The sequence below is a fragment of the Larus michahellis genome, chromosome 17 (assembly GCF_964199755.1).
Source record: "Larus michahellis chromosome 17, bLarMic1.1, whole genome shotgun sequence".
NCBI classification, from domain to species: Eukaryota; Metazoa; Chordata; class Aves; order Charadriiformes; family Laridae; genus Larus; species Larus michahellis.
Window position 1 is genome coordinate 8,692,547 of NC_133912.1, and position 25,171 is coordinate 8,717,717.

General features: G+C 49.6%; 1 protein-coding gene across 5 annotated transcripts in view; it reads left to right on the forward strand.

The window, feature by feature from the left end:
* KMT2A (lysine methyltransferase 2A) overlaps positions 1 to 25,171 on the forward strand; it is a 46,729-nt gene that overhangs the window by 1,766 nt on the left and 19,792 nt on the right. For 2 of the 5 annotated variants that reach the window (XR_012584108.1, XM_074561400.1), the window contains exons 2-19: positions 8,687 to 8,756; positions 9,820 to 12,488; positions 13,783 to 13,960; positions 14,358 to 14,592; positions 15,129 to 15,193; positions 15,830 to 16,201; positions 16,604 to 16,677; positions 17,299 to 17,427; positions 18,281 to 18,394; positions 19,563 to 19,709; positions 19,932 to 20,027; positions 20,830 to 20,950; positions 21,729 to 21,842; positions 22,173 to 22,357; positions 22,904 to 23,077; positions 23,849 to 23,959; positions 24,205 to 24,278; positions 24,779 to 24,972. Coding sequence is in view for 4 of the 5 variants with exons in the window: in XM_074561400.1 (XP_074417501.1) it covers positions 8,687 to 8,756; positions 9,820 to 12,488; positions 13,783 to 13,960; positions 14,358 to 14,592; positions 15,129 to 15,193; positions 15,830 to 16,201; positions 16,604 to 16,677; positions 17,299 to 17,427; positions 18,281 to 18,394; positions 19,563 to 19,709; positions 19,932 to 20,027; positions 20,830 to 20,950; positions 21,729 to 21,842; positions 22,173 to 22,357; positions 22,904 to 23,077; positions 23,849 to 23,959; positions 24,205 to 24,278; positions 24,779 to 24,972 (5,122 nt within the window). In the remaining variant the exon portion in view is untranslated. The remainder of the gene's footprint in view (positions 1 to 8,686; positions 8,757 to 9,819; positions 12,489 to 13,782; positions 13,961 to 14,357; positions 14,593 to 15,128; positions 15,194 to 15,829; positions 16,202 to 16,603; positions 16,678 to 17,298; positions 17,428 to 18,280; positions 18,395 to 19,562; positions 19,710 to 19,931; positions 20,028 to 20,829; positions 20,951 to 21,728; positions 21,843 to 22,172; positions 22,358 to 22,903; positions 23,078 to 23,848; positions 23,960 to 24,204; positions 24,279 to 24,778; positions 24,973 to 25,171) is intronic. The other 3 variants (XM_074561401.1, XM_074561403.1, XM_074561404.1) reach the window with 3 other exon arrangements.

Genomic DNA, 25,171 nt, shown 5'->3' on the forward strand with positions numbered 1-25,171 from the left:
ATATCTTGGCACCTCAAAAAAACTCCGAAATGTCTTTGAGAGATCTTTGTGCCTTTATGGTATCTTTGCACTATAATAAAATAGCTTGAGTACGTTCTTGGTGCTGGCAGATGATGAAGACAGGCTCTTGGATCTCAAAGATTGTACTTCTTATGTCAGTTTTCTATCTAGTTACTAAAGACTTCTGTCCAATAGCAGTACATGCAGTGGGAAGCAGTAATAAACGTTCGTTATGGCTTGGTGTCTGTAGGTTGAGGTTGATCTGACCACTCGTGGGCAGGGAAGGGGCAGAGTCTGGGTGCTTTTCCCACTCTAAATTTGCAGCCTGTGCCTGCATTCTGGGGTGCGCTCGGGGAGCGGATACGCTCGGCGTTCACATGCGGTTGGCTTGCTGAGTTGGTTTCTTCCCTTTGGTGGTGCTCGAGAAACAAAGCACTTTTGCACTGCAGGACCTGGTTCTCCTGCCCGTTGACCTGTTGTGCAGACGTTATAGTCCCGGTGCAGGCCCCACCATCGCTGCCGGGCAGCAGCAGCTCTTCTCCTGCGGCACGAGTTCTCTGCGGGCGGGAGCGGGGATGTGAGAAGAGCTCTGGCACATTTAGGAAATCGGCGTGCGGGTTCCACCCCATGTCTCTTCAGAGGAGAGGGTCATGTGGCAGTGCTGAAACGGGGGCATCCTGGTGCCCCTGTTGTTCCCTGCTTTGGGTGGAAATGTTGTTCTTCTCGAAGGGGGCTTCCAGAAGACCCCTGCTCACTGGGCTCGCTGTGTCCTTGGAGTAACTGCCTGGTGCTCGCTCTGTTCTCTTCCACGAGGCTGAGGGTGAAGCCTGAACACAGTCTCCAGCCGGGTTGGCTTTCTGTAGCGGGCATAAACTTTGAGTTGACGCTGTGAGTTCAGGATCCTGTGGCGGTCAGAGGAAGAAGCTCTGCTCTCTTTTTATGTACCGTTTCTGCTCTGCTTGCTTGTTTTTGTGACCTCATGGTGGCATGCTGCATTCTGGTGTTCACTTGTGCAAGTACCTGTTGAAATTGTGCATTACCATCAAAATTTGATCTAACCAAAAAGTAGAAGTCTAGAGCAAGTGTTATGCTTGGTCTTTCCTTTGTCTCCTTGGCCGTTTTGTGGTACGTAGCAGACTTCATTTCTCATCTAAAAGGTACCTGCATTCTGGAGTGTCACTGCGTGCTCCCCGGGTTTTGGTGACTTTGTACAAATCCTTGACTTCTGCTGCATCTTGGTGTTTCACTGAGTTATCTCGAAACTGGCTTGCTTTAAGTGAGATATGTTATGATACTTGGTTTTGTCCCCGCAAGAGCTGGGGGGGGACTTTTTGCACAGTAAAGCTAGAACTGTTTAAAACGGTGGTATTTGTACTGTGTGTTATCCTTTCTGCTTGAGGGGAATGGCACTTTAGCAATAAGGGAAACTTGGTTGTGCTTTCTTGATTCGTTATGTCGGTATTTGGTATAAAAGAAGCTGGCGCGTAGCTGTTAAATATCCGCTATGCCTGTCGGTTCAGAGCTCCCTCCTGTCCCTGAAGTTTAGTTGAAGCTTTGGGATGTAAACGTTGAGAGTGTGTTGGATGCACGTTGACGGTTTACTCCATAAATCTGCATCAGCCTGAAAGTTGCAGAAACTTGCGGTTTGAAATGGAACGTCGTGATGATGATGGTGTCTCTTAGCGCTGCTGTAATTATACATGGATCATAATTTTTTATGAGGTAACTGTTAGCATCTTCGCTGCGCATCAATGGCTGGCGTGTTTTGAAATGGTGCTGGATCCATGTGCTGGGAGGAAGGAGTGGCTTCTGTACTGCCACCACGGTCACACTTCATCTGGAAGTACAGAGAATGTCTCTTCTCCACGGGCATTAAAATTTTACTTGTTTCAGAATTTCCGCTGCTAGTGTCATGTTGGACGGTCTCTGTAAAGCTTCCTGAGTGTTCAACCTGCGAGGCAGAGCCGTAGAGTCTGTACTGGTAGCTCAGTTCCCGCGTGGGGAAAGAACTGCTCCGAGGTGTTGATGTCAAACAAGGGATGTGCGGTGAAGGCAATGCAGATGGTGGCCCCAGAGATGGAGGGCTCCTTCATGCTGCTTCTGCTTTCCCAAGATTCAGGTGCTCCTTTGTCAGACATGTGAAAATAAAAGGACATGTTTCAACCATGCGAGTTTCCTGTGTCTGTGATTTGGTCAGCGTCACACCGTACTGGAAACCCTCCGAGGGGTGGCTTTGTGAAGCTTTTTGGCAGAAAGGAGTGAGAAGCTGTTGTCGGTCGATGGAAGGTGGTGCCCCTCGCTCCGCTGATGGCAGTGATGGGTAGGTCAGGCAGTTTCAGAAGCGGCAGCAGCACACGCTGACCAGTTTGCTCTGGGGGCTTTTCCGTGTTACCCTCTCTTCAGCTGGAGAGGTCGTGGGACAGACTCTTGCAGCGGCGTGCTTCACTGCCTGCTTCTGTACTGTCATCAAAGCGCTGAACTACAGATTTTACTGTACAGTGCTTGGAGGAAATGAGGGAAGAGACTGGGTAACTCTTTGAGTCAGTAGCTCGCTTCTCCGCCTCTTCTGACTGCCTTCCGAGGGCGTCCCCACCGAGGCTGCCTCCTCCCAGCCTGTTGAATGTGTGCGGGACAGTGCCGATGGCTTCCACAAGCTTCCACAGCGCTTATCTCCTCGGACACGTGTGCGGCAACACGCTGGTTGCAGCTCTTCCAGCTGCGGTGCCAACACTCGCTGCCCGTACCGCTGTTAAGCACTGAGAATTAAGTGGGAAAAGGCTGTCTTATGTGAAGTAAAGCTGTGACAAGGAGGCGTTTTGTTCAGGTTTCAGCTCGATTTGGTTTCAGCGAACAGAAGAACAGAAATGCGGGTAACTTGTGATCAGAGGGAGCTTTCCGGCAGAGGACTTCGTTTCGTTGGTCCAGGTTGCCAACCAGCAAATGTTTGTCACTCCAGCAGCGTCGTCTCCTCTTCTATCTGGCATTTATTGGAAGGCGTCCTCGTCCCCTCTGGTCTCTTGCGAAGTCCAGGCTGGATTGCAGCAAGGTGTTGGTGAAGGGCAGACAAGGGAGCCGCTGGAGAAGAGATGCTGCATCTCACATCTCTCTCCAGCGTTGGTGGCCACTGGCACGGCTTTGGCAAGGAACGCGTGTTCTTGTGAACTACGCAAACGTGATGCTTCTCTGGCAATTGAATCCTTTTGGCTAGTGGCCACACAGCAGAAGCCTCTGGGGTTTTGATGATCTGGCGTTTTACTGAGGGTATTGCAGGTCATTATGGTGAGTCTCCTCAGTGCAGTCTCATGCACTGACGGTGAATCCTTGGACCTTGAGGTGAAGGGATGCCACAAAATTCCCCCAGAGGGGTGACCTGTTTGCCCCCCAAGCCAAGCTACAAGGCATAGTTCGACTTTAATTTCCGTGCTTTGCCAGGCAGTGTACGTTTCCACAGGAGCGAAAGATGAGTTTGCCACCACTAAAGACTTGTTTAACGCATCAATACAGCAGCTTTAGAGCACGGCCGTGTGGGTGTAGATGGGTCTGAAGTCTTGCAGCCCGCTCTTTGGTGGGTTGGGCAGCTGTGTTAGTTACATCTACTTTTATTTACCAACAAACTCTAGAAGTCTTTCCTCTCCTCAGTTGTCCCAGTCCAGCTGAAGCCTTGCTTTCTAAATGTCCATTATGGAAGTGGGAGAGAGAGAGATTTGGCTTGCCAGAAGCAGTGTGTTGCCAGTGGTCTCTTAGATGTGGTGCAGGAGCTTTGGTCTGGCTTTTCCCTCGCCGGGCACAAGCTGACTCTTTCTAGATACTGGTTTGGCTGCCCCTTACTCAGAGGTGGTGTCGAGAGCTTGTTGCGACGAGAATGGGACTGTTCCAGGTGCTCTGAAAAGCCTCCCTCTTCCTTCAGAGGGGAAATTGTAAATCAGTTTCTCATCCAGGATAGAACCGGGACTCTGTGGAAAGCAGAGACCGACTGTGTGTTGTTGGTGGGCCGCTGCTGTAAGTTAGTCTGTTCCGCTGCTCGTGGTTTGGCCAAACAGTGAGAGACTGGCTGTGTCATTACCTCCTAACCTTGGATATTCTCATTCTCCTTCTAGCAGGACTGATCTGCGCGCCCGATAATACTGTCACAATGGGCGTTTTCCACACTGGAGCCCCGTACGGAGCAGCTTGCTCTTTCTAATTCTAAAATGAGGTGTCGTCCAAGGGCCTCTGGAAGCCGCAGCCCTAATCGGGGTTGTATTGTGGTGGTTGGTGGCCGAGGGTCCGGCTGCAGTGCAGTGGCAGCGCTGTATCTCCCAGTGTTCTGGCCTGGGGGCTGTCGAGTGGCAGGGACCTAACCCAGAGCTGTTCCGTGCTCTCGGGACACGCTGTGTGCATCGGTGCTGTTTCCAGGCGAAGCCCCAGCATAGCCTGTGCGTCACTCCCATTCCGAGCTTTCGTCTAATTAAAGGATGAAAGGACAAGTGGACCCTCAGCTGAGCCGGTACATAGCAGTAACCCCAAGTGCCCTGCCACTTATTAGCAACGTCGCATCGCAGGCAGTCGCTTAGGGAGCATCTCCCTCAGCTCGCGGATGACTCTGCTCCCGACACGAGCGCAGAGGGCTCCCAGCCGTCATCTCGGGGTTACTGATTGCCAGCCTCCAAGGATGTTTACTCTGCTGAAAGGAGAGGAGTTTGTTAGATGTTGTGCCGTAGTTACTAAGCAGGCTTCTGAATGAGCTTCTAAAAATAGCTTATCTCTTTCCAAGAGATGAGGTGCTGTATAATTGGGGCCAAGACCAAGATGATGAACAGGAAGAAAAGTAAAGCGTTGTTCAGTGACTCTATTGTAAAATTAAATAAACCTTTGCAGGAGCAGATTGGAACAGCTTTGATGGCCGTCCCGTGCCACTTCATGGGCCCGCAGTGGTGCGGGTTATGCTGTTGTTCCCTAGACAGAGATCGGGATGTCAGTCGGTACCTTCAGGATAGTTTCTCATTCAAAGGTGGATTTTGCTCTGAGATCTTTAGTTGGAAATACTTTGAAAAGTAATTTTGCTCAAGAAAGTTGTAATAAGAGATTTGCTCGCAACTTTTCTGTCCTTGCAGTAGCTGGGCTACTTCAGGAAAAGGCTTTCTCCATCGGCTCACAACTTTGGGGTTGAAACCAGCTGAGGTGAGGTCGCGTTCGGGTGGGGGATGTACGGGGAAGCTGCTGCCCGTGGAGAGGTGGCCCCTTGCCTGCTTGGTTGGGCTTTGTGCCTTGCACCGAGGCAAGCCTTCCCTCATCCTTTTGTTTATAATCCCCAGTGACCTTTTCTGTGTTGCATTATTCTTTCACAGGTAAATGAGGTCACGTTCAAAATCATTATGGTTTTTAATCACTCTCCATCTGTCGTGCTTTATAGTCACTTCTGAAAGACTGGAGGGAAGCTGTTCCTGCCTAATTTGCCACAAAAGTGCATTTTGAGGTATGATGGCTGACTGGATGGCTCAGCCTGGCAAATATGGGCTGGGACTTGGTGGCCTTTTCAATCTTCTCTGCCAAGTTGCCAGGCTGCCTTCCCAGGTCGGAGAGCGGCTGCTTTAGGGTCACCGATGCACTCATGAATGTCACCCAGCAAACATGAGTGACGTGTTGGTTGTGCTGCTTGTAGTTGTAAATGAAGCCAAGGGAATCGTTTTGTGGAGAGCCTTTTTCCTGTAGCTGCTTCTGGTGAGTGCTTGGTAGGAAAGGAGGGAAAAAAGATCATTCCCAGGATATGGGGCCAAAGCCAGAATGAAGGTATCCCATTGGAAAAGTAAGATAATGGAGCAAGTTAGAAATAATGCAGGTTCCAGGGGAAGTAAAAGACACATACAGCTTTCTTTTCATGAAGAGCCCCAAAAGGCAGAGGGGTGGCTGGAGCCACACGGTGGGTTCTCCTGTGCCCTCAGGCTGGTGTTTGGTTCTGGGCAGAAAACGCGCTTCTGTCGCGTGGTGCCGGTACCTTGGAACACCAAAGTGTCGGCTCGTAGCTTTAACTGCGTGCCTGCTCTCTGTCAGCCCCTTCCCAGCTCTGGTGTTAGACAGGGGGTTATTTTGATTTGCAGTGTGCGAGACTGTGTTTAACATTAGCTGCATCTCTCTCTTTGTGACCGGAGATTGGCAGCTGTTGGCCAACAGCGAGCATTTCACACACGTGTAAGTTGAGCGCCAGTAACTGCTTTTAGTGTAGGCTCCCTGAACTTGCCTCTCTGTCCAGGGATGGGCTCTAATTCCATCTTGTAAATAAGCCTTTCCGTCAGTTACTCTTCCTAAAATTAATTTGTTTGTTTATTTGGTGTTTTAAGTGGCCTGTTGGAAAGGTGACCGGTCCTCGGAGCCGGGCACAGTGGCACCGTGGTGGGGAGGGGGGCTCTGCCTTTGCCGGGTGCTCTGGGGGCACAGCCGGCAGGCACCCCTTGCTCAGCACCCTTCCTGTGCAGCTAACGAACCAAGCACTGGGGAGCTGTTTAATGAGAGCTGGGAGACGTGGAAATGAATTGTTTTATGGAAAGCAGTCGCTGCTGTCTGTGTTCACCAAGCAGTCTGTAGGATCCTCCCACAAGGGGCTGTACGTGTGCTGTAAGAGCCTTCTGCTTGCGGCAGGTTCTGTTTCCTTGGGGGAGATGTGCTCATGCCCAGCAGTCAGCGTTGTTTGGCCCATCTCCGTACCCAGCGTACGCTGTATGCACGTGGTTGTGCGTTTGAAATGCTGCAGTCTCAGGGTTTGGTAGGCTGGGGAGGAGGAGATCGCATGGGGTGAGCGGCTGTTCCCTTTGCATTTCCAAACCCATACGTAGCTTGTTCTTTTTCTGCTGGCGTTCTCGGCGTTCAGACCGTTTCAGCCCAAGTTTGTCCCCGGCGGTGGGGTGCCTTGCCGCCGTGTCCCTGGCAGGCCATGCAGCGCAGCGGTGTTTACATCCCGCACAGCCCACGTGCTGGGGAGCGGCCGCCTCTCGCGCCAGGTTCGTTGCTTTACGATTGGAGTTGAGAAGTGGGAGTTTTTCCCTTCCAGGAAGAGGTCTTGGGGGGTTCTGTGTGGTGCAAGGTTCCTCGGGTAGAAACAATGTGTTTTGCCCTAATTTTTTTTTTCTTTTACCTTGCTTTATCGTTGCTTTTTCTGGTTCTCTCGGCATCGCTGCTGCAGCTGCAGAGAGCAGGTAGGCGGCAGGGGCGTGAGGAAGGGCCAGACCGTCCCGCTCCAGCACGGCGCAGGGGTATTTGCTTGCAGCGATTGTGAGCTGCAGCCTAAGTGTGTGTGCATCGTATTTCACTTACTAGAGCGTTATTTGTGTTGAAAACTTGAACAGCCCTCTGCTCAGAGCGTTTACTCTACTTGAATCGTTTAATACCGAGGCTCATCAAACAGAAACCAAGCAGAACATTTTGAGAAATAGTTTGTCTTAAGCTTCGTTGCTTTTTATCGACTTTCCTGTACAGGTCTCAGTGCGTGTTGTTTAATTTGTTTAACTGGTTTCAGTAGCCAAGACTTTCTTCCTGGTCTGTCCTGTAAGTCAGTGAATTAGAAATTTCACGTGGAAAGCACAAGGCGGAAAAAAGGCGCTGTTTTGATAAAGTCTTTTATCAGGCCCAAGCTGCATCAGGAAATGGTGTTAGTCCTTTGCACAGCTCACCTTCTCCCGGTTAGTGTGGCACCTTTTTGCTTTCAGGACACCTGAAACCTGCCTTAACGTGAACAGAGTGCCTTTAACATCCTGCCTCTGTCGGGGGAAAAGCTTTACAATGGAAATCAGGTTCTCATCTCTCCTAAAGACAAAGTCTGAAGTGAATTGAAAAAAAAACAACCAACCCAATACAACAGAAGCCACCTTTACTGTAATCCAGAGTCAATTTTTAAGAAAATAGTCCATGAGGTTCCATAGCGTTACCTACGTGGCTACTACTTCCATCGCTCTGCAATGGGACAAGGAGTGCAGGTTGTGGTCCCTTGGAAGAAATGCTGCTTTGGTGGTGGCTTTGCTGGGAGCTGTAGGAGAGGGACACCCTTTGGTGCCACCGAGAGAAAGCTGGTTCTGCCACCGTGCTGGTTTGCAGTGTTTCTGGGTATTTAGTGCTACGACAGGCTGCGGCTCTTGGGCTCCATTTCCCTTCCAGAGGCCATACGCATGGCTGGGGGGTCTTGGGGGAGCAGTGGGAAGCCCCCCCTTGGGGGGAGCTGTCAGAAAGGGCCTGGGGCGAGCCCTGAGGTCATGGTCAAGCTCCACGATGCTCAGGCAGAATTACAAACCTCAGGTGCTTCTGCTCATCCACAGAGGCTTTTACATGAGCTGGAGGAAGTTAGTCTTGAAACGGAAAAACGCTTCTCTTGCTGGAGTATGGCTTCAGGGTAGTTTGAACACTAGCTTATAAAGCTAGGCCTTTGTGGTTTGATATGAGCGGCAGGTTTTATGCATTAAGGGTTTGTTTCCATACCCACTTGTCCTTTGTTTCCCCATAACTCTTTTTGATCATTCCGTAGCTGTAAACTGTAGCTGCTTCATATGTATATACACAAGTTGTCTTTCCTTTTTAGCAATTGTTGGCTAGAAGAACAAATGCCAGTATGTTATTTGGGGAGGGAAAATCCTCTAGAATCCTTTCATGCTTTGATCATAGCAAAGTTCGTTTTGATGTTAATATCCATGTCTTCAAATTTCCATCGGCTTTCTCATTGCAGGATGAACAGTTTTTAGGTTTTGGTTCAGATGAAGAAGTCAAAGTACGAAGTCCCACCAGGTCCCCCACAGGTACGTTCGAGTCGCAGGGATGGATGTCGACTCTGTATTCTCCTTTGTGATGGCTTTGCTCTGCCCCTTCTGTTCGTTCCATCAAATCTCATCTACCATAAAGGCCAGCCCAGTCTTTGCATTCAACTCAGTTTTGGGCTCTTTACACGTAATCTGTTACGGAACAGGGAAACTTTGAGTAAAAGAGTTATATTGATGAAATCAGTATCTGAAACCTCGTGTTAGCGTTTTGGAGAGGCAGTTATTTTAATAGTAAGGATCTAAAACTGGCTTGAATATTTCACCATCTTTCAATAGACTCATTATTGCCTGTAACTGGAACCTTCCCGTTTTTGGAAACCAAACAAATATAGAACACCAAGGAGCTAAGCTGTTGCGTTTTCAGCTTTCGAGATGTAGGATCAAATCCTGATGGGGCTGCCAGTGAATGAGCTCAGCTGTGACTGAGGTTCTCATCAATAAATGCTCTCACCGCAGCCCTCTGCTCGTCACCACCATGACGCCCTCAGCTGGGCCTTGCCCACAAACTGCTGTGGAGCCCTTGCTAAGGGGGGTTCCAGGGCAGGACGTGGTGCCTCCGGGAGACCCAGAGCTGGAGCAGCTGGATTTGCTGGGTTTACTGGCCTGTCCCTTAGCAGCGCAGATGGATGGTACTGCAGAAGGAACTTGGGTTTTCCTTTCAACTAGCTGTCATCTGCTTTAAAAAAAAATAAAAAATCTTTTACTGTGTTTGAAAGGTGGCACGTGCCCTTAAGAATTATTTTTCCCTCTCAACATCAGGTTGATAGTGGCTTTGTGCCATTGCATATATAGCTGTTGTGAAAAGGCAAGCTTGTGTTCTTAAAAAAAATGATCTACTTCGTATTTTATGTGGGAGAAGAGGTTTGTTGGGAAGGTGCTCTTTACGTGTATTGATAGAACTGTATTTTTATCTTTTGATTAACTGAAATGTCTTGGTAACTTGTACAGGCGGTGTGACTGATGCTGAGTAAATATTTGGGTGACCTGGGTAACGCTGATCTGACACTCGGAGAAATTTAATGTGTTCTCTGCTCCCTCTCAGTTAAATCCAGTCCACGGAAACCTCGTGGGAGGCCCCGGAGCAGTTCTGACCGAAGTTCAGCTGTACTCTCAGACTCTTCATCAGTGTGTTCCCCCTCAAGCAAGTCTGAAACCACGTCCATGGAGAAGGTAAAGAAGAAGGAGTTGAAGAGCGGGGAAAAGAGACGAGGAAGACCTCCGACGCTTACGAGCGTGAAGTTCAAATTGTCACAAGTAAAGGACACGTCGGACGTTCAGAAGGGCAGTAAAGAAGAAAAAGAGAGTCTGAAGAAAATCAAAAGGTCACCATCCACTACATTTCAGCAAGCAACTAAAATCAAGAAATTAAGAACTAGTAAGCTCTCCCCCCTGAAATCTAAATTTAAGCCTGGGGCAAAACTTCAGATCGGGAGGAAGAGCGTTCAGATTGTGCGCAGGAGAGGCAGGCCGCCGTCCTCTGAGCGTGTAAAGACTTCCTCAGCCTTAGTCATGAACTCGCAGCTGGAGAAGCCCCAAAGGATCCGCAAAGAAAAGGATGGCACGCCACCTCCTACGAAGGAAGAGAAAACCGCTGTCAGACAGAGTCCGCGCAGGATTAAGCCTGTCAGGATTATACCTTCCACCAAAAGGACGGATGCTGCCATTGCCAAGCAACTCTTGCAGAGGGCTAAAAAGGGGGCGCAAAAAAAGATCGAGAAAGAAGCGGCCAAACTGCAGGGCAGGAAGGGGAGAACCCAGCTCAAAAATATCCGACAGTTCATCATGCCGGTCGTGAGTGCTATCTCTTCACGGATTATCAAAACACCCAAACGGTTCATTGAGGACGAAGACTACGATCCTCCTATCAAAATATCCAGACTAGAATCCACACCAAACAGCAGGTTCAGCGCTACGTCTTGTGGCTCCAGTGAAAAGTCCAGCGCTGCTTCCCAGCATTCGTCCCAGATGTCTTCGGACTCTTCGCGGTCCAGCAGCCCCAGCGTGGATACCTCTACAGACTCCCAGGCTTCTGAGGAGATGCAGGCGCTCTCTGAAGAGCGAAGCAATACTCCAGAAGTTCATGCACCGCTGCCTGTTTCTCAGTCCCCTGAAAACGACAACAGCGACAGGAGAAACAGAAGATTTTCGATAACGGAACGAAGTTTTGGACAGAGGACTGCTAAGAAGCTGTCAGCCTTACCGAGCGTGCCGCAGCAGCAGTCCTCCTCCTCTCCTCCTCCCCCCTTGCTCACTCCCCCGCCGCCGCTGCAGCCCGCCTCCAGCATCTCGGACCATACCCCCTGGCTAATGCCTCCCACCATCCCGCTAGCCTCACCCTTTCTCCCTGCTTCTGCTGCGCCCATGCAAGAGAAACGCAAGTCAATTCTGCGAGAGCCCACGTTCAGGTGGACCTCCCTGAAGCATTCCAGGTCAGAACCGCAGTACTTCTCATCAGCAAAGTATGCCAAAGAGGGGCTTATTCGCAAACCAATATTCGATAACTTCAGACCCCCGCCGCTGACACCGGAGGACGTTGGCTTTGCATCCGGCTTCTCAACGCCAGGAGCTACGGCTCCAGCGCGTCTGTTTTCTCTTCACTCCGGAACCAGGTTTGACATGCACAAGAGGAGTCCCCTGCTGAGGGCACCCAGGTTCACGCCCAGCGAGGCCCACTCCAGGATCTTTGAGTCTGTCACGCTGCCCTCGGCCGTCGGTCGAACCACTACGGGGACCTCCGCAGCGGGTGTCTCCTCTCGGAAGCGGAAGAGGAGGGTGTTCAGCCCCATCCGATCGGAACCCAGATCTCCTTCGCACTCCATGAGGACGAGAAGCGGGAGACTCAGTACCTCTGACCTGACAACTCTCACCCCACAGTCTTCTGTCTCTTCCTCATTAACTAGCATTTCTGTTAGTTCTCTTGCCACTAGTGCCTTAAATTCAACTTTTACTTTTCCTTCCCATTCCCTGACACAGTCTGGGGAATCGGCAGAAAGAAGCCAGAGGCCGAGGAAGCAGACCAGCACTCCGGCAGAGCCTTTCTCCTCCGGTAGCCCCACTCCTCTCTTCCCCTGGTTCACGTCGAGCCCCCAGACAGAGAGAGGCAGAAACAAGGACAGGGCGGCAGAGGAACTCTCCAAAGATAAAGATGCTGACAAAAGCCTGGAGAAGGACAAGAGCAGAGAGAAAGACAGAGAGAGAGAAAAGGAGAACAAACGGGAGTCACGGAAAGAGAAAAGGAGAAAAGGGTCGGAAATTCAGAGTAGCTCTGCTTTGTTTCCTGTAGGTAAAATGCCCAAAGAAAAAGTTGTCAGCGAAGACGTTGCAGCATCATCGTCTGCCAAAAAACCTGCCGGGCGGAAGAAGTCTATGGCACTAGATCCCGCGGCAGAGGTTTCCGCTGCTGCTCTGGCAGATACGGCAGCCATCAAAACCAAAACGTCCAAGAAAGGTAGAGGGGGGTTAGACAAGTCGGATCTGGACCTCAGCCCCGCTGCGCCGTCTCTGGAGAAGGAAAAAGCCTTGCGTCTTTCTGCTCCCTCCTCAAGCACTGTTAAACATTCCGCCTCCTCCATCAGCTCCATGCTGGCTCAAGCGGACAAACTGCCGATGACTGACAAGAGGGTGGCCAGCCTTCTGAAGAAGGCAAAAGCCCAGCTGTACAAGATTGAGAAAAGCAAGTCCCTCAAACAAGCAGACCAGCCAAAAGCACAGGTATTCCTTTTTCCAAGGTGGTTTCGTTGTGTTTTTTCGCTAGAGCGCGTCTTATTTTGAACTTGCAGTGAAAGTCACAAGTAGCATTCGTATCCTAAGCGTGAAGAATTAAGGTGCTGAGCTAAGCAGCTGCTAGTGCAACAGATGGCAACCGACCCGAACAGGAGAAGAAGCCCTGGGCAGAAGCTGGGGGGAGAAGGGGGCTGCTGTGCCGTCAGCCCAGGGGGGGAGCTGCCTGCATTTGTAGAGCTCAGCACGGCGTAGCTGCTGTGGGCTTCTCTGAATAACTGTGAGCAGAGCGAGCAGCTAGAGCAGTAGCACTCGCCCTGAAAAGCACCATTCTGGCAAACTGCAGGAGTCTTTCTCAGCCTCAGTGTTTCCCGTAGGCCCTTCTCGAGCAGAAAGCTGCCTTCTGAAGATAGAGTTGGTCTGGTCTCTGTCTGTTTTTAACTTCACACGGTGATGATCTGTCGCTTACGGGCGGGAGTAAAATCCATTGGGATTTTGCCTCTGATCAGGGCCGCTGCTTCCTGCCGCTTTCCTCTCTTCTCTCTCCCTTTTCCCTGTTTCTGCAGTCCTCTTTAGCTGCCAGAAAGGTAGGTGAAGTACGCTTTGTTTAAACCTTTACTTTCCTTAATGGCACTAGTGTTGAAAATCACTAGTGCATATTCTGAATAGGAGACTCTCAAAGCTGTTGTCTCTGAGATGAAGCGCATGCTTCTGTGTGCCTGGCCTGGTGTGGAAGCAGCCCAGGCCCTCACAATTACCTCTTTGGGGGAGTTCTTTTAGGAGGAGATATTCGGAATCCTGTGGTGGAAACGTGGAAAATTGTACTAAAATGCTACATTTCTTGTAGCACCTCGATAAACACGAGCCCCTCATCTTAAAGGCCGGCGGCTCCAAAGCTGTCAAACAGCTTCATTTCCTTCTGTCTTCTGCTGGATGAGTTAGCACCAAGTGTTGGTCTAATTCCGGTCGACTCTGGTTTTTGTGATACCGGTGCCTTGATAAGACGCCTTCTTGAGCCCAGTTTGCTGCTTTCCAGTAGCAGGTAGAAATGTACCTTGTAATTCCAAATGAGTAAAGCCTCTTGTTCTTTTGAGTTTATCCTCTCTTGGATAACCGAGGCTTAGAAGGCTGAGAGTCTTTATTTTTATCCCGATTCTTACAAAGCGCAAGCTGAGATGAAGTTTAACTCTTTTTAGGTAGCTTAGAAGTTTCCATTGCGTGTTTCTCAGCCTCATCTTCGTACCTTCCTTAGGAATACTGTCTGTTCTTGTGTTCTGAAATCCAGGGGCAAGAGAGCGATTCATCGGAAACGTCGGTGCGAGGACCACGGATCAAACACGTTTGCAGGAGAGCAGCTGTTGCGCTGGGCCGCAAGCGAGCGGTGTTTCCTGATGACATGCCCACTCTGAGTGCCTTACCGTGGGAGGAGCGGGAGAAGATACTGTCTTCCATGGGGAATGACGGTGAGTTAAGAGTTTTCGTTTTCATCTGTGGATTCGTACAGCGTTTGTTGACTGCTTACAACGAGGACTTCAAGTGATTAGCAAGGGAAAGTGTGTTAAACAGGCTCTCCGTTACAGTGCCGCTCGAACAGGGTTAATCCTTTTAACCATCGGTAATCATTATAATGTGTGTTCTGCACTAAACTTCTGCTCTGCTCGGGGCAGGGTGTGCACATGCGTATGCGCACGTACGTATGTGTGTACATACGTGTATACACATGCACTCGCGCACCCCTTGTGTGGCTCTGCAGGTGAACTTACGCTTCATGGAATATATTCCTTTAGCGAAGTAGGTGCCGCTGAAACATTCTTTGAGATCAGTGAATTCACATTCGAAATAATTTTTTTTTCTTGATAGATAAGTCGTCTGTAGCTGGCTCGGAAGAGGCCGAACCTCTGGCTCCACCTATCAAGCCAATTAAGCCGGTGACCAGAAACAAGGCCCAGCAGGAGCCTCCGGTGAAGAAGGGCCGACGCTCCAGGCGCTGTGGGCAGTGCTCGGGCTGCCAGGTTCCGGAGGACTGCGGGGTCTGCACCAACTGCCTGGACAAACCCAAGTTCGGCGGGCGCAACATCAAGAAGCAGTGCTGCAAGTAAGTGTTGGACTAATCCCTGCGCGGGGTGGGATAGGCACGCCCACACAGCGGGACGGGGAACAGCGGATTTACCCCACAGCACAGGCTCCGAGTGAATTTGCCCTGGGCTGAGGCTGGATCTCAGCAGGGGATTGTAATCAGTTTAAGAGTCAAGACCCTGATTTGAGGTGTGCTCGTTACAAGCTCTTGGAAGTGTTCTGAAACTTCTCCAATCTAAGAAACGAGCATTTTCTTAGAAATGCCCACTAAGATGGGGCATTTACCAGTGAGGCTGTGTTGTTACCTGAGCAGTACTGTCAACCTCAAGATTATGTTCAGAGTATGGAAAAGCAAAGGGAAAATACAGAGGAAAATCAGAAGTTTCTTTTACGTATCTCTGAAGAAGGGAGGCGGGGAAGAAAAGATTGCTTGGAAGAAGGTAGCAGGTGTATCAATAACGGGTTTTTTTCAACTTTTCCTGTTGAATACTTACAGACTGCCCTCTTACCGGCTGCATTTTCCTTCTGATTTCACAACGTGCTCTTTCTTTTTAGAATGAGGAAATGTCAGAATCTACAGTGGATGCCTTCAAAAGCATATCTCCAGAAGCAAGCTAAAGGTAAGCTAAGAGGCTTGGCTCGAGTCTAGCACAAGAGAGAAATTTTCATCGCTTAAATCTTGCTCTTTGTGCTGTCGTTCTGGCTCCACCCGGCTTATAAAAGGTTTAGGCTGCAGCCGGGTGTTAGGGGGGAGCCTGCCCCTCAGGTGGAACCTCTCTCGCAGGGTTGCTGCTCCCGAGGGACACGGGGGCTGAGGAGTCTCTGGAGCCTCCTTGTCTCTGACAGAAGGCTTCTGTGGGCCATCGTAGTGTTCTGTTAAATCCCCACGTTCCTGCTACTGGGGCCCTGGGGTCTGGTTTAGTGTGACAGCGCTCGGGCGGCTGCCTCCGCCTCCCCGAGCTTCACCGTACAGAGGCACGGTGACGCTGTGGATCTGCCTTGCTGCAGAAGGGTCTGGCTCGTGGCTCTCTCAGAGCAGGGGCCCAAGTATCAGAACACAAGTTGCAGCATAAGCCAAGGGCGTTCATTTTACCGACAAAATTCTTTATTTTTTTGAGTACCGTTTTTTCTTTTGTACAACAGAATGACAAAATTCTGACATCAAAGTGTCTGCTTCCTGATTTTAAAAAAGCAGCAAATCATTGGAAGTCACACCATTTTGTCCATGTTGCTTTATCGATGCTTCTTCTTCCCAGCTGCCAAAAAGAAAGAGAAGAAGTCGAAGACAAACGAAAAGAAAGAAAGCCATTCTGGAAAGAACCAGCTGGACTCGGGACAGAAACAAGCCCCTCAGCCTGTCGTGTCGAGAGAAGACAGCGCCGTGAAGAAGAGCAGCGAGCCTGCCCGCAAGCCCGTGGAGGAAAAGCAGGAGGACGGGAACCCCTCCGTCCCAGCGCCGGAGCCCAAACAGCTCCCGGCGCCTGGCAGCAGAAAGACGGGGAAGCAGGCGACGCAGCCCGTCCCGCTACCGCCGCCCCAGCCACCCAGCTCAGCGCCTCTGAAAAAAGAAGCACCCAAACTTCCTGCTTCTGAGCCTAAGAAAAAGCAGACTCCCCAGCCAGAAATAGGTAAACAGGACTGTTTATCCTCAATAGGTTTGAGTCGTGCTAAGTAACAATATTAATACTGCTAAAAGCTGTTGGATTCTAAAACTGAGAAATGCTTGCTGATCTGGTGAAATTACAGCAGATTATTTTGGAAATTCTGCTTAGACTTGGCCTCCTTTTTATTGAACTACGGTGTATATTGGGGTGGGGAGAAAGATGGACGGCTTTACTGGGCCTTTGGTTGTGTAGCTTTGGCATGCCGCAAGGAGACTGTTCAAGCTGGTGCGGCGCAGTCACACAAGAGGGTGGAAAAATTATAGTCTAAAATTCATCTCGCCTTACCCAGCTGATTTTTTTCCCTTCTCTTCTCTGCAGGTGGCTCTTAGTTACTTGAAATACTCATAATTTTTCCCCCCTTCCTAGGCACAGAACAAAGCAAACAGAAAAAAATTGCTCCCCGTCCAACTTTCCCTGTGAAACAGAAACCAAAAGAAAAGGTGAATACTGCTTTTTGTACACAGTCAGTAGGTTTCAGGAACCTGGGACTTCTGTCTGTCTAGAAAGTAGAGCTGTATTACTTAACCCTTGTGCGGATTTATTGGTTTTGTACTTAAAGATGTTAGCTTTTCCCTTGTGGCAGTACGGGGGTACCAAAGTACCTGGCACGTGCCTGAGATTCGGTTCGGATGTTCCCTCAGACGTGTCCGTGGTGGGGGGAGATGGAATTGCTAGCTTTCCCATAAATAGGGAACTATCTTCCTCTCAGAAACTACTCTGGTATGAAAAAAAAATAAAAAAATCATCTTATTTAAATGTGAGAGCGAAGTATGTAGGGACCAATTACACCCGGAGTTGCCCACTGCAGCAAAATAAAAGCTGGCGCTCTGCTGAGAGCTGACAACACGATGTTAGAGGAAAACACAGCAAATTGAATTAGAAATGTAATTGTGTGTGGAATGCTTTTAAGAAATGGTTAGCGGAAGGGTTGCTCGCTTGCAGCTTTTACACACCGGTTAATGGTGTGACGGTTTGGGGGTTTTGTCTGAGAGTTAATAGAACTGCTGGTTAAGTTTTAATGCATGGGGTTGGGATTAACGCAGGCTCCTTTGCTTGACCAGGAAAAGCCCCCTCCTATAAGCAAGCCCGAGAGCAGCACGCTGAATCTGCTCAGCCCTCTGACTAACGGGAGCGGTTCCAAGCAAAAGCCACCCACGGATGGAGTCCACAGAATCCGGGTGGATTTCAAGGTAGAGGACAAACTGTTTTAAGTATTTGAATGTTGCCTGGCTGTAGAGACCGGAGCCAGAGTCCCTGCGGAGCGCGGGCAGTGGCTTCTCGGTTTGGGTGTCTGGTACCATGCAGAGAACCGCAAACAGGAGCCTTCCTAAAGTCACTCGCTTGATTTTTAGAAGCTTGTTATGCCTTTTTTCTCTTATAATTAGAGTACGGGACGAAGAGACACTTAAAGCTTTAAAACCTTAACTGTCAATGTGTGAGGATGAGCAAGAATTTGAGGTTTATGAAGAATTATTCCATTAAGATGGAACTATAAAACCTTACCACAACTTGAGCCAACAAGATTTGGGGAAAATGTTAGTAACTTGTAATTCACAACATTTTGGGTATATCTGGGGTTTTCAACTGATAAATCATGTACTTTTTTGAACAACAGTGTTGAAATAATAAAAATTAATATTTTCCTAAGAATTTTTCAGTCCATCTATAAGTGTCGATACTGGAGACTATAGTGAGATCTCATAAGTGTTTTATACGAATACGGAGTTTTAATAAAGTCTAATTCTTCTGCAGTTTCACTTTCAGTAATAATTGTGCACTCGTGGAAGAACTCTGCCTGGTTCCTTAGGCGCGCTTTCCGTAGCAGGGAGGCGAGCGTATTGTTGAGCTCTGGGCGAGAGCCGCGCTGAGCTGTGACTGTTGCCATACGTGCTCTAAAGCAGAGCGAGGTAGAAGCTGAAGGGATCGCGTTTGAGAGCGCTTAATTGCAGGCACAGGACGTGTAAAGCCGCGGTCAATACGAGCACTGTGTACTGATGTTTACTGCCTTATTCTGCATGGTGACGTCTGCTTTTGTGCTTTCAGGAGGACTGTGAAGTGGAGAATGTTTGGGAGATGGGTGGGTTAGGCATCGTCACCTCGGTACCTATTACTCCCAGGGTGGTCTGTTTTCTCTGTGCCAGCAGTGGACATGTGGAGGTAAAGCATTGTGTTCTGCTGTCGATGACTTAGTTGCAGCACCCTCTTGTTACAAAAAGAAATAAATCAATTAAAAGTATCATGGCCTTAATCCAGAAGGAACTCAAATAATACCTGTAAATCTGTCCTTGCTAAAATTAGTCCCGAGATACTAAAATGAAAGGTATTTAAAATCAGTTTGGAAACTTCTGCGGTGCTTACTGCGGAGCTGAACTGCGTTAGACATAAAGAACAGGCTATTTGGCAGCACCCGCATCTCCCCTTAATTTGGAATCCCACCCCTGACTAAAGCAGGGGCTTTGCTTTCCTTTAACTGGAAATTGAAAAAGGCTGCCCGATGATGCTAACGGGCTTTCCCAGGTGTGTCTGTATCTGCCAAGAGCTGCAAACCATCACTGAAACATCACTGGAAGGATGCTGGTGCTGGATATAAACAGCGGGATTCGGGCTTAGGATGTGCTAAATGCGTTTCCAGGTCCAGATGGGTGCCTTCTCGGCATCGTACGTTAGCTCTCTAGAAAAGGCTTGGTGGTGATGGGTGAACAATACCTGGGGAAAAGGGGGTGAAGTTCTGCACGCGTCATGGGTTCCCTTGAGGACCATGGAGGTGCAGTGGGGCCTGGAGCCATCCCCTTCGCAGTCAGGTTGCTCGAGGGGACGGACTGTTCTTCTGTCCCCTCTGAGCCAGCGGTGCTCTTGCCTCCAGGACAATTCCTTTTCTAGCATGACCAGCCTCGTAGGGAACACGTAGGAATTAGAAGAGCTTTCACATGGGCCACCTAAGCTGAAGGGAGGGAGAGATGTCTCTCTCCGCTCTGCATGTCCCCTCCTTCTGCACTACGTCCTTCTCCTGGTGTGGTCGGCTTGTGCCACAGCGAGGGAGGGAGGGAGGGGGATCCTGAGGAGCCCTATGGGCCTTTGCCAGTGCTCAGAACACGTAGATAACAGGTACCAGACTCCCCTCTGCTGCCAGATGCCCAGTCTGGGTAGACCAGCACGTACTGGGTTAGCTGAAGTAGGTGCACAGTGTCCCTCCTAAAACATACCACTAGAGATCCTTGTTCTGTCAGTTGTAAAGCAGAATTCACAGTAGTCCGGAGCGCGAGGGGCTGGCTGGGGACTTCAGAGCAGCTTCTGACTTGCTAAAACCCCCCTCTCCCCCCTGCAGTTTGTGTATTGTCAGGTCTGCTGCGAGCCCTTCCACAAGTTCTGCTTGGAGGAGAGCGAGCGGCCGCTGGAGGACCAGCTGGAGAACTGGTGCTGCCGTCGCTGCAAGTTCTGCCACGTCTGTGGGAGACAGCACCAGGCCACCAAGGTACCCCCAAACCCCCGGGAGACCCCTCTTGCTCTGCAGCCCAGCCAGACAGCGCGCACCGGGGACGCGCGGGGGCTCCGCTGTGGTGGGGAGAAGCCTCTTGGATTGCTTTGGGGCAGCTTCTTCCTCCTCTTGCCCCGAGCCAACACAAACTGGAAACGTCCGGGATTTTGCGTCCCTTCGCGGGACTCTGTTCCAACGCTTTTCCCCTTATTCTCGTAGCAGTTGCTGGAGTGTAACAAGTGCCGAAACAGCTATCACCCCGAGTGCCTGGGCCCAAACTACCCCACAAAACCCACCAAGAAAAAGAAAGTTTGGGTGAGGGACTTTGACTTCTTTTTTGGGTAATTCACTTGTGGACTGAGCGTAACACTGTGGGCAGAGCTCTGCGGTTCCCTCCTGTGCTGCAGTCACTGAGCTTTTTAGGGCAGGGTGCCTGCTGCGCTGGAAGGTGCGTTTGGAAATGGATAACGAGGTGGGCTGTTGATAAGGTTCTGAACAAACAGGTTTTTTAAAGAGATTGCACCTTATTTAGTTGTAGTAATTCTTCTGATCGCAGTCCCAGATCGTGTAAGCAGCTCTTTAGAATGGGAGCGTTTACCTTGCTAACAAACTCACCAGTTGATATCGGCGTAGAGAGACAATTTGGATTAATCGCTATTTTGCGTCTTTCACATTTTTGTTCTAAACAAGTGCGAAAGCTTTGCCTGTAGTGTATTCGGTACTGATAGTTTTTAGGTGCTTTCTGCTACAGTCTCCTCAGAGTTGGAAAATTTAAAATAAGACTTCATATCTTAGGTCAGGAGAAAGGCCACAACTACACATGCTGGTTTAGGTGAAGGGAAGGGTGATAATTTCTTGAGTGCAAATTCAAAGGACAGAAAAACTACACTGGGATTTATTTTAATTTTTTTCTTGTCGCGTTATCACCCTCTTACCATAAAAGGAGGGAGCTCATTTCTTTTTAGTGAAAGTCTGGGTATTTGAAACTCTTTATGCTGTCATACAAGCTCTCTGTGCTCATTAAATAATACAGACTAGGAAACGTATCGTTGGGGCTAAAGCACGGAAACCACTGGATAAAAGCGAGTAACTCTTGCCCGCCATGTTCCTTTTCCAGATCTGTACCAAATGTGTCCGCTGCAAGAGCTGTGGATCGACAACACCAGGCAAAGGGTGGGATGCGCAGTGGTCTCACGACTTCTCGCTGTGTCACGATTGTGCCAAACTCTTTGCTAAAGGTACATCAAGTTGTGGCTTTACAGCAGGAGCCTCCTGGGGTGCTGGGGTTGGGTTAGGCAGCGGCGGCGTGGAGTGACAGAGGGCAGTGGGGCAGGGGGCTGGGCACGGCACAGATGGGAACGAGAGCAGGTGTCGGGGGCCAGCAGGAGAGCACAAGCGATGGTTTCTGCAGGAAAGCCAAGCTCTGAGGTTGTGCAGAGGCTAACAAAGGTCACCACCGGTTTAGTGTCACTTTGAGGCTTCCAGAATTTAAGCGCTGTGCCATGTAAAGCAATTGTTACGCATCTGTTGGCCCAGGGTTTCCATTAGCAGTTGAGAAAAAGACGTTTTAAAGGACTTCTGACTTAAAAGCAACAAAATTCCTATTGTGAAGTGGTGGTTCCTTCTTGCATTCGTTACTGTATGTGACACCTTTGAATCTAGGAAGGGCACTCTGGGGAGAAATCACAGGGTAGAAAATCCTGAGCATTCCACCTAATTTCTGGCTTGTGTGTTGTCTTTGTCCTTTCATTTTACTCCGTGAAGCTAATTGCGGATAGTATTTTGTTAGTCTCACCACCCCCAGAACACGGGCACGCAGTAACGGCGTTCCAGAGTGTAGAGGTTATTTTTGCGGCCGTTGTTTGCAGTGTTGTATAAGTAGATGTAATGGCGTTGGCAGCGTACCGGTGGGACTTTTCAGAGAGCTGCTTCCTTAGCACACCAGCAAGTGACCCCCTGGCCTTTAAGGTGTGTGTGTCAGCTGAACTTCTGACAAAAATCATGTCTTGTCTGCAGGAAACTTTTGTCCTCTTTGTGACAAGTGCTATGATGATGACGACTATGAGAGCAAGATGATGCAGTGCGGGAAATGCGACCGCTGGGTCCACTCCAAATGTGAAAACCTTTCTGGTAAGGCGAATCCTTATCTCCTCAGTACCTAAGAATGCGGGGCAGGGAGGAGACTAACCTAGTTTTGGACCTTTCTACAACACCCTCACCTGTTGTAACCTACCTGAAAAATGCCTGTAAACGGCTACAGGTAACCAGTGCTAATATCAGTGACGTCTGAAAGCTCAGGACTTGCTGCAAATGCAGTATCGCTCAGTGAGTCGCACAAGATGCTTTTGTTACACGAAACGTGTTTCAGTTAGACAGTAAGTGCAGAGTAGGGGTTTTTCCCTGTATCCATCCTTCGGTAAAGTAGTTCAGATTGTTATTAATTATTTTTTTTGTCTCCAGATGAAATGTATGAGATACTCTCGAACTTGCCCGAGAGTGTGGCGTACACCTGCATTAACTGTACGGAGCAGCACCCTGCAGAGTGGCGCCTGGCCCTGGAGAAGGAGCTGCAGGTTTCCTTAAGGCAGGTTTTAACAGCCCTGCTGAACTCTAGAACTACCAGCCACTTGCTGCGCTACAGACAGGTAAGCTGGAGCCTCCGTCCTGCTAACGCATTGTGGCGTGAAGTACTGCCTGGCGCTCGATTGAGCTCTGGTGTTGCTGTGCGTCGCGCTGCAACAGTGTCTGTGTCCTGCTTAGCACAACACGGGCTGGGAGTTTTGCTTTATTTCTTTGGTTCATTCACATGGAAACCAAGTGGGTATCTATGATACGACTTGGGAGGCTAAAAGAAAAAAACGGGGTAAAGCTTGAAGAAATGGGAGGTTTTGGCTCCGTGGGGGTGAAGGTGCCTTCTTGACAGAAGAACAGAATCTTAGTCTTGAAATACATATTCAGAAATACGACTTCTGCAAATGAGTGTGATCCTTGGAGGTGATCGCTCTGCTCTGCCGTCTGCCTAACAGATCAGCAGCAGAAAGCTGGTTCAGATCTTTCTATTTGTGTCCCTCCACTTTGGACAGGAATTCAGAACTTGAGTCTCCTTCCTTTCATGTTAGTGAGAGTCTCTGTGCCCATAAATGTCATGATCAGTAGCCAAAGCCGCTCTGTCTGCTTGCTGATGTTGACAGGCAGCAAAGCCGCCTGATTTAAATCCCGAGACGGAAGAGAGTATCCCGTCCAGAAGCTCCCCTGAAGGTCCTGACCCACCTGTCCTGACAGAAGTCAGTAAACAGGAGGAGCAGCAGCCTCTGGATCTGGAAGGAGTGAAAAGAAAAATGGATCAAGGAGGTTACACTTCTGTGGTACGTCAAAGTTTTAGTGTTCCGCTCTAATAATAGACCCTGGGAATTGCTTTATGGCCTGTGGTATTTATAACTGAGCGTGCTTAAGCCTTTTCTTTATGAACAAGGAAACAGGTTAACGTGCTGCTAAAAATACTTCTGGCTGGCACTCGTGTTAACGTTGGCCCAAAGACACACAATTTACACGGTTGTATGGCTCTCCTGCACCACCGGTGACACTCGGTTAAACCGCTCCTGCTCGTAGTCAGATGTGTCCGTTCCTGGCGACAGGAAAGGTCTTCCTTCGCGTGCACGTTCTAACGAAAGCCTGGTATCACCGAGGGCAGTCAGTTCTCTGGGACCTGGGAATTCGCGGGCGGAGGGCTGGCGTCGTCAGGGTATTTATACAAAATGCTTCTGTGGACCAAAGCAGTTTTATTTGTAGGGAGCATCCTTTTTTTTCCCTACAGCACCAGTAACCTCGAGGAAGAATGTGTGTTGCAAAGGTGCTGTTGCCAGATTTTGGCCGCGTCCTTGTGAGGCAGCTGACTTAGCTGGTCTGACAGCAGCCAGCTCCTGGTAGAAGGAAGAAGTGAGCAGTTACGGGTGCAGCAGTTCTGCCAGACAGCTGGCAAACGCACAGGGCGGCTTGTTTCTTCTTGTGCTTTGAAGTCGATGCTCTGGTTCGTTCTTCTCGTCGCCTGGATGCTCGCTTGATGCCTTACATCAGCGGATGGTGTAGCTGTACAAGAGACTGTCCTGTTAATGTGGAATGTTGTGGCTTTCTTCCAGTTGGATTTTAGTGATGATATTGTGAAGATAATTCAAGCCGCCATTAACTCTGACGGAGGGCAGCCAGAAGTTAAGAAAGCCAATAGCATGGTCAAGTCCTTCTTTATTCGGGTGAGCTGCACTACCGTTGTTTTGAAATCTGCTTGGTGTCACCACTGCTTGTTGCTGTTGGAATCCAAAGGGTCCATCCCGCGTACCATTGCTTGGGTATTTCCAGGAATAAAATAATACGTTGTCGGAGTTGTTGATGTTAATGAAACCTTATAGTTGTGCATTTACAGTAGATCTTGGCCGAATGTCTTGGAGTTTTTGGGTATGTTGTATAACGTTTCTAACAGAGTGTTGTTTTCCTTCAGCAAATGGAGCGTGTTTTTCCGTGGTTCAGTGTAAAAAAGTCCAGATTTTGGGAGCCAAATAAAGTAACAAGCAAGTAAGTAATTGTTCTGTGTCCGACTGCGACACCCTGCTGTTTGCCAGCTGTCCAAGCAAAAAGTATCAGGAGAAGCCTGTTTGTGGGGGTGGGTTTGCTGGTGTTCTCGTCTTTCTTTTGGAAGAGGTTAAACAGTGATCCCATTCCCAGGTTTTGTATACGCTTCCTTGTTCTAAAGCAGAGAAACCCAAAACATCATTCAGAACTGGGCATATTGTGTGTTGGCTGTCAGTCCTGTCCTTCCTTCCCCCTCCTCCTCCTTGCCCCCATTCGGTGTGGCCCTCCTTCTGCATCCATTACCCTCAGAGCAGACAGACAGGCGGCCGCATCACAAACCATGCAGTGAAAGAGACCGGTCGTAGCCGTTGCTGAGAGCGTGTGTGGACTGTAATTAACTCGATGAGCTGTTATTGCATGTTGAATGTCAGTGGTGCTGGTAGGCAGAGCACGGGTCCTGTGGCGTGGCCAGGTCTGATGGCGCACTCCTTGTTGCATTTCAGCAGTGGTATGTTGCCGAATGCGGTGCTGCCCCCTTCGCTTGACCATAATTATGCTCAGTGGCAGGAGCGTGAAGAGAACAGCCGCACTGAACAGCCCCCTCTGATGAAGAAAATCATTCCAGCTCCAAAACCCAAAGGGCCCGGAGAGCCGGATTCACCCACGCCTCTGCATCCTCCGACACCGCCTATCTCAAGTAAGAAAATAGATCGCGGTACTGTTGGCCCCAGGCCCAGAGTGCTTCCCTCTGTAGCAGAGAGAGGTCTGTGTGCCTCTGAAGGGCTTTGGAGACCGCTGTGAGCTGGAATCGTTCAGAGGCTGTTCCATATGAGACGCTCCTGAGCTGAGCGCGGGCCCAGGAGCACACTGGCACCTGCCTCTCTTCCTCCAGAGCG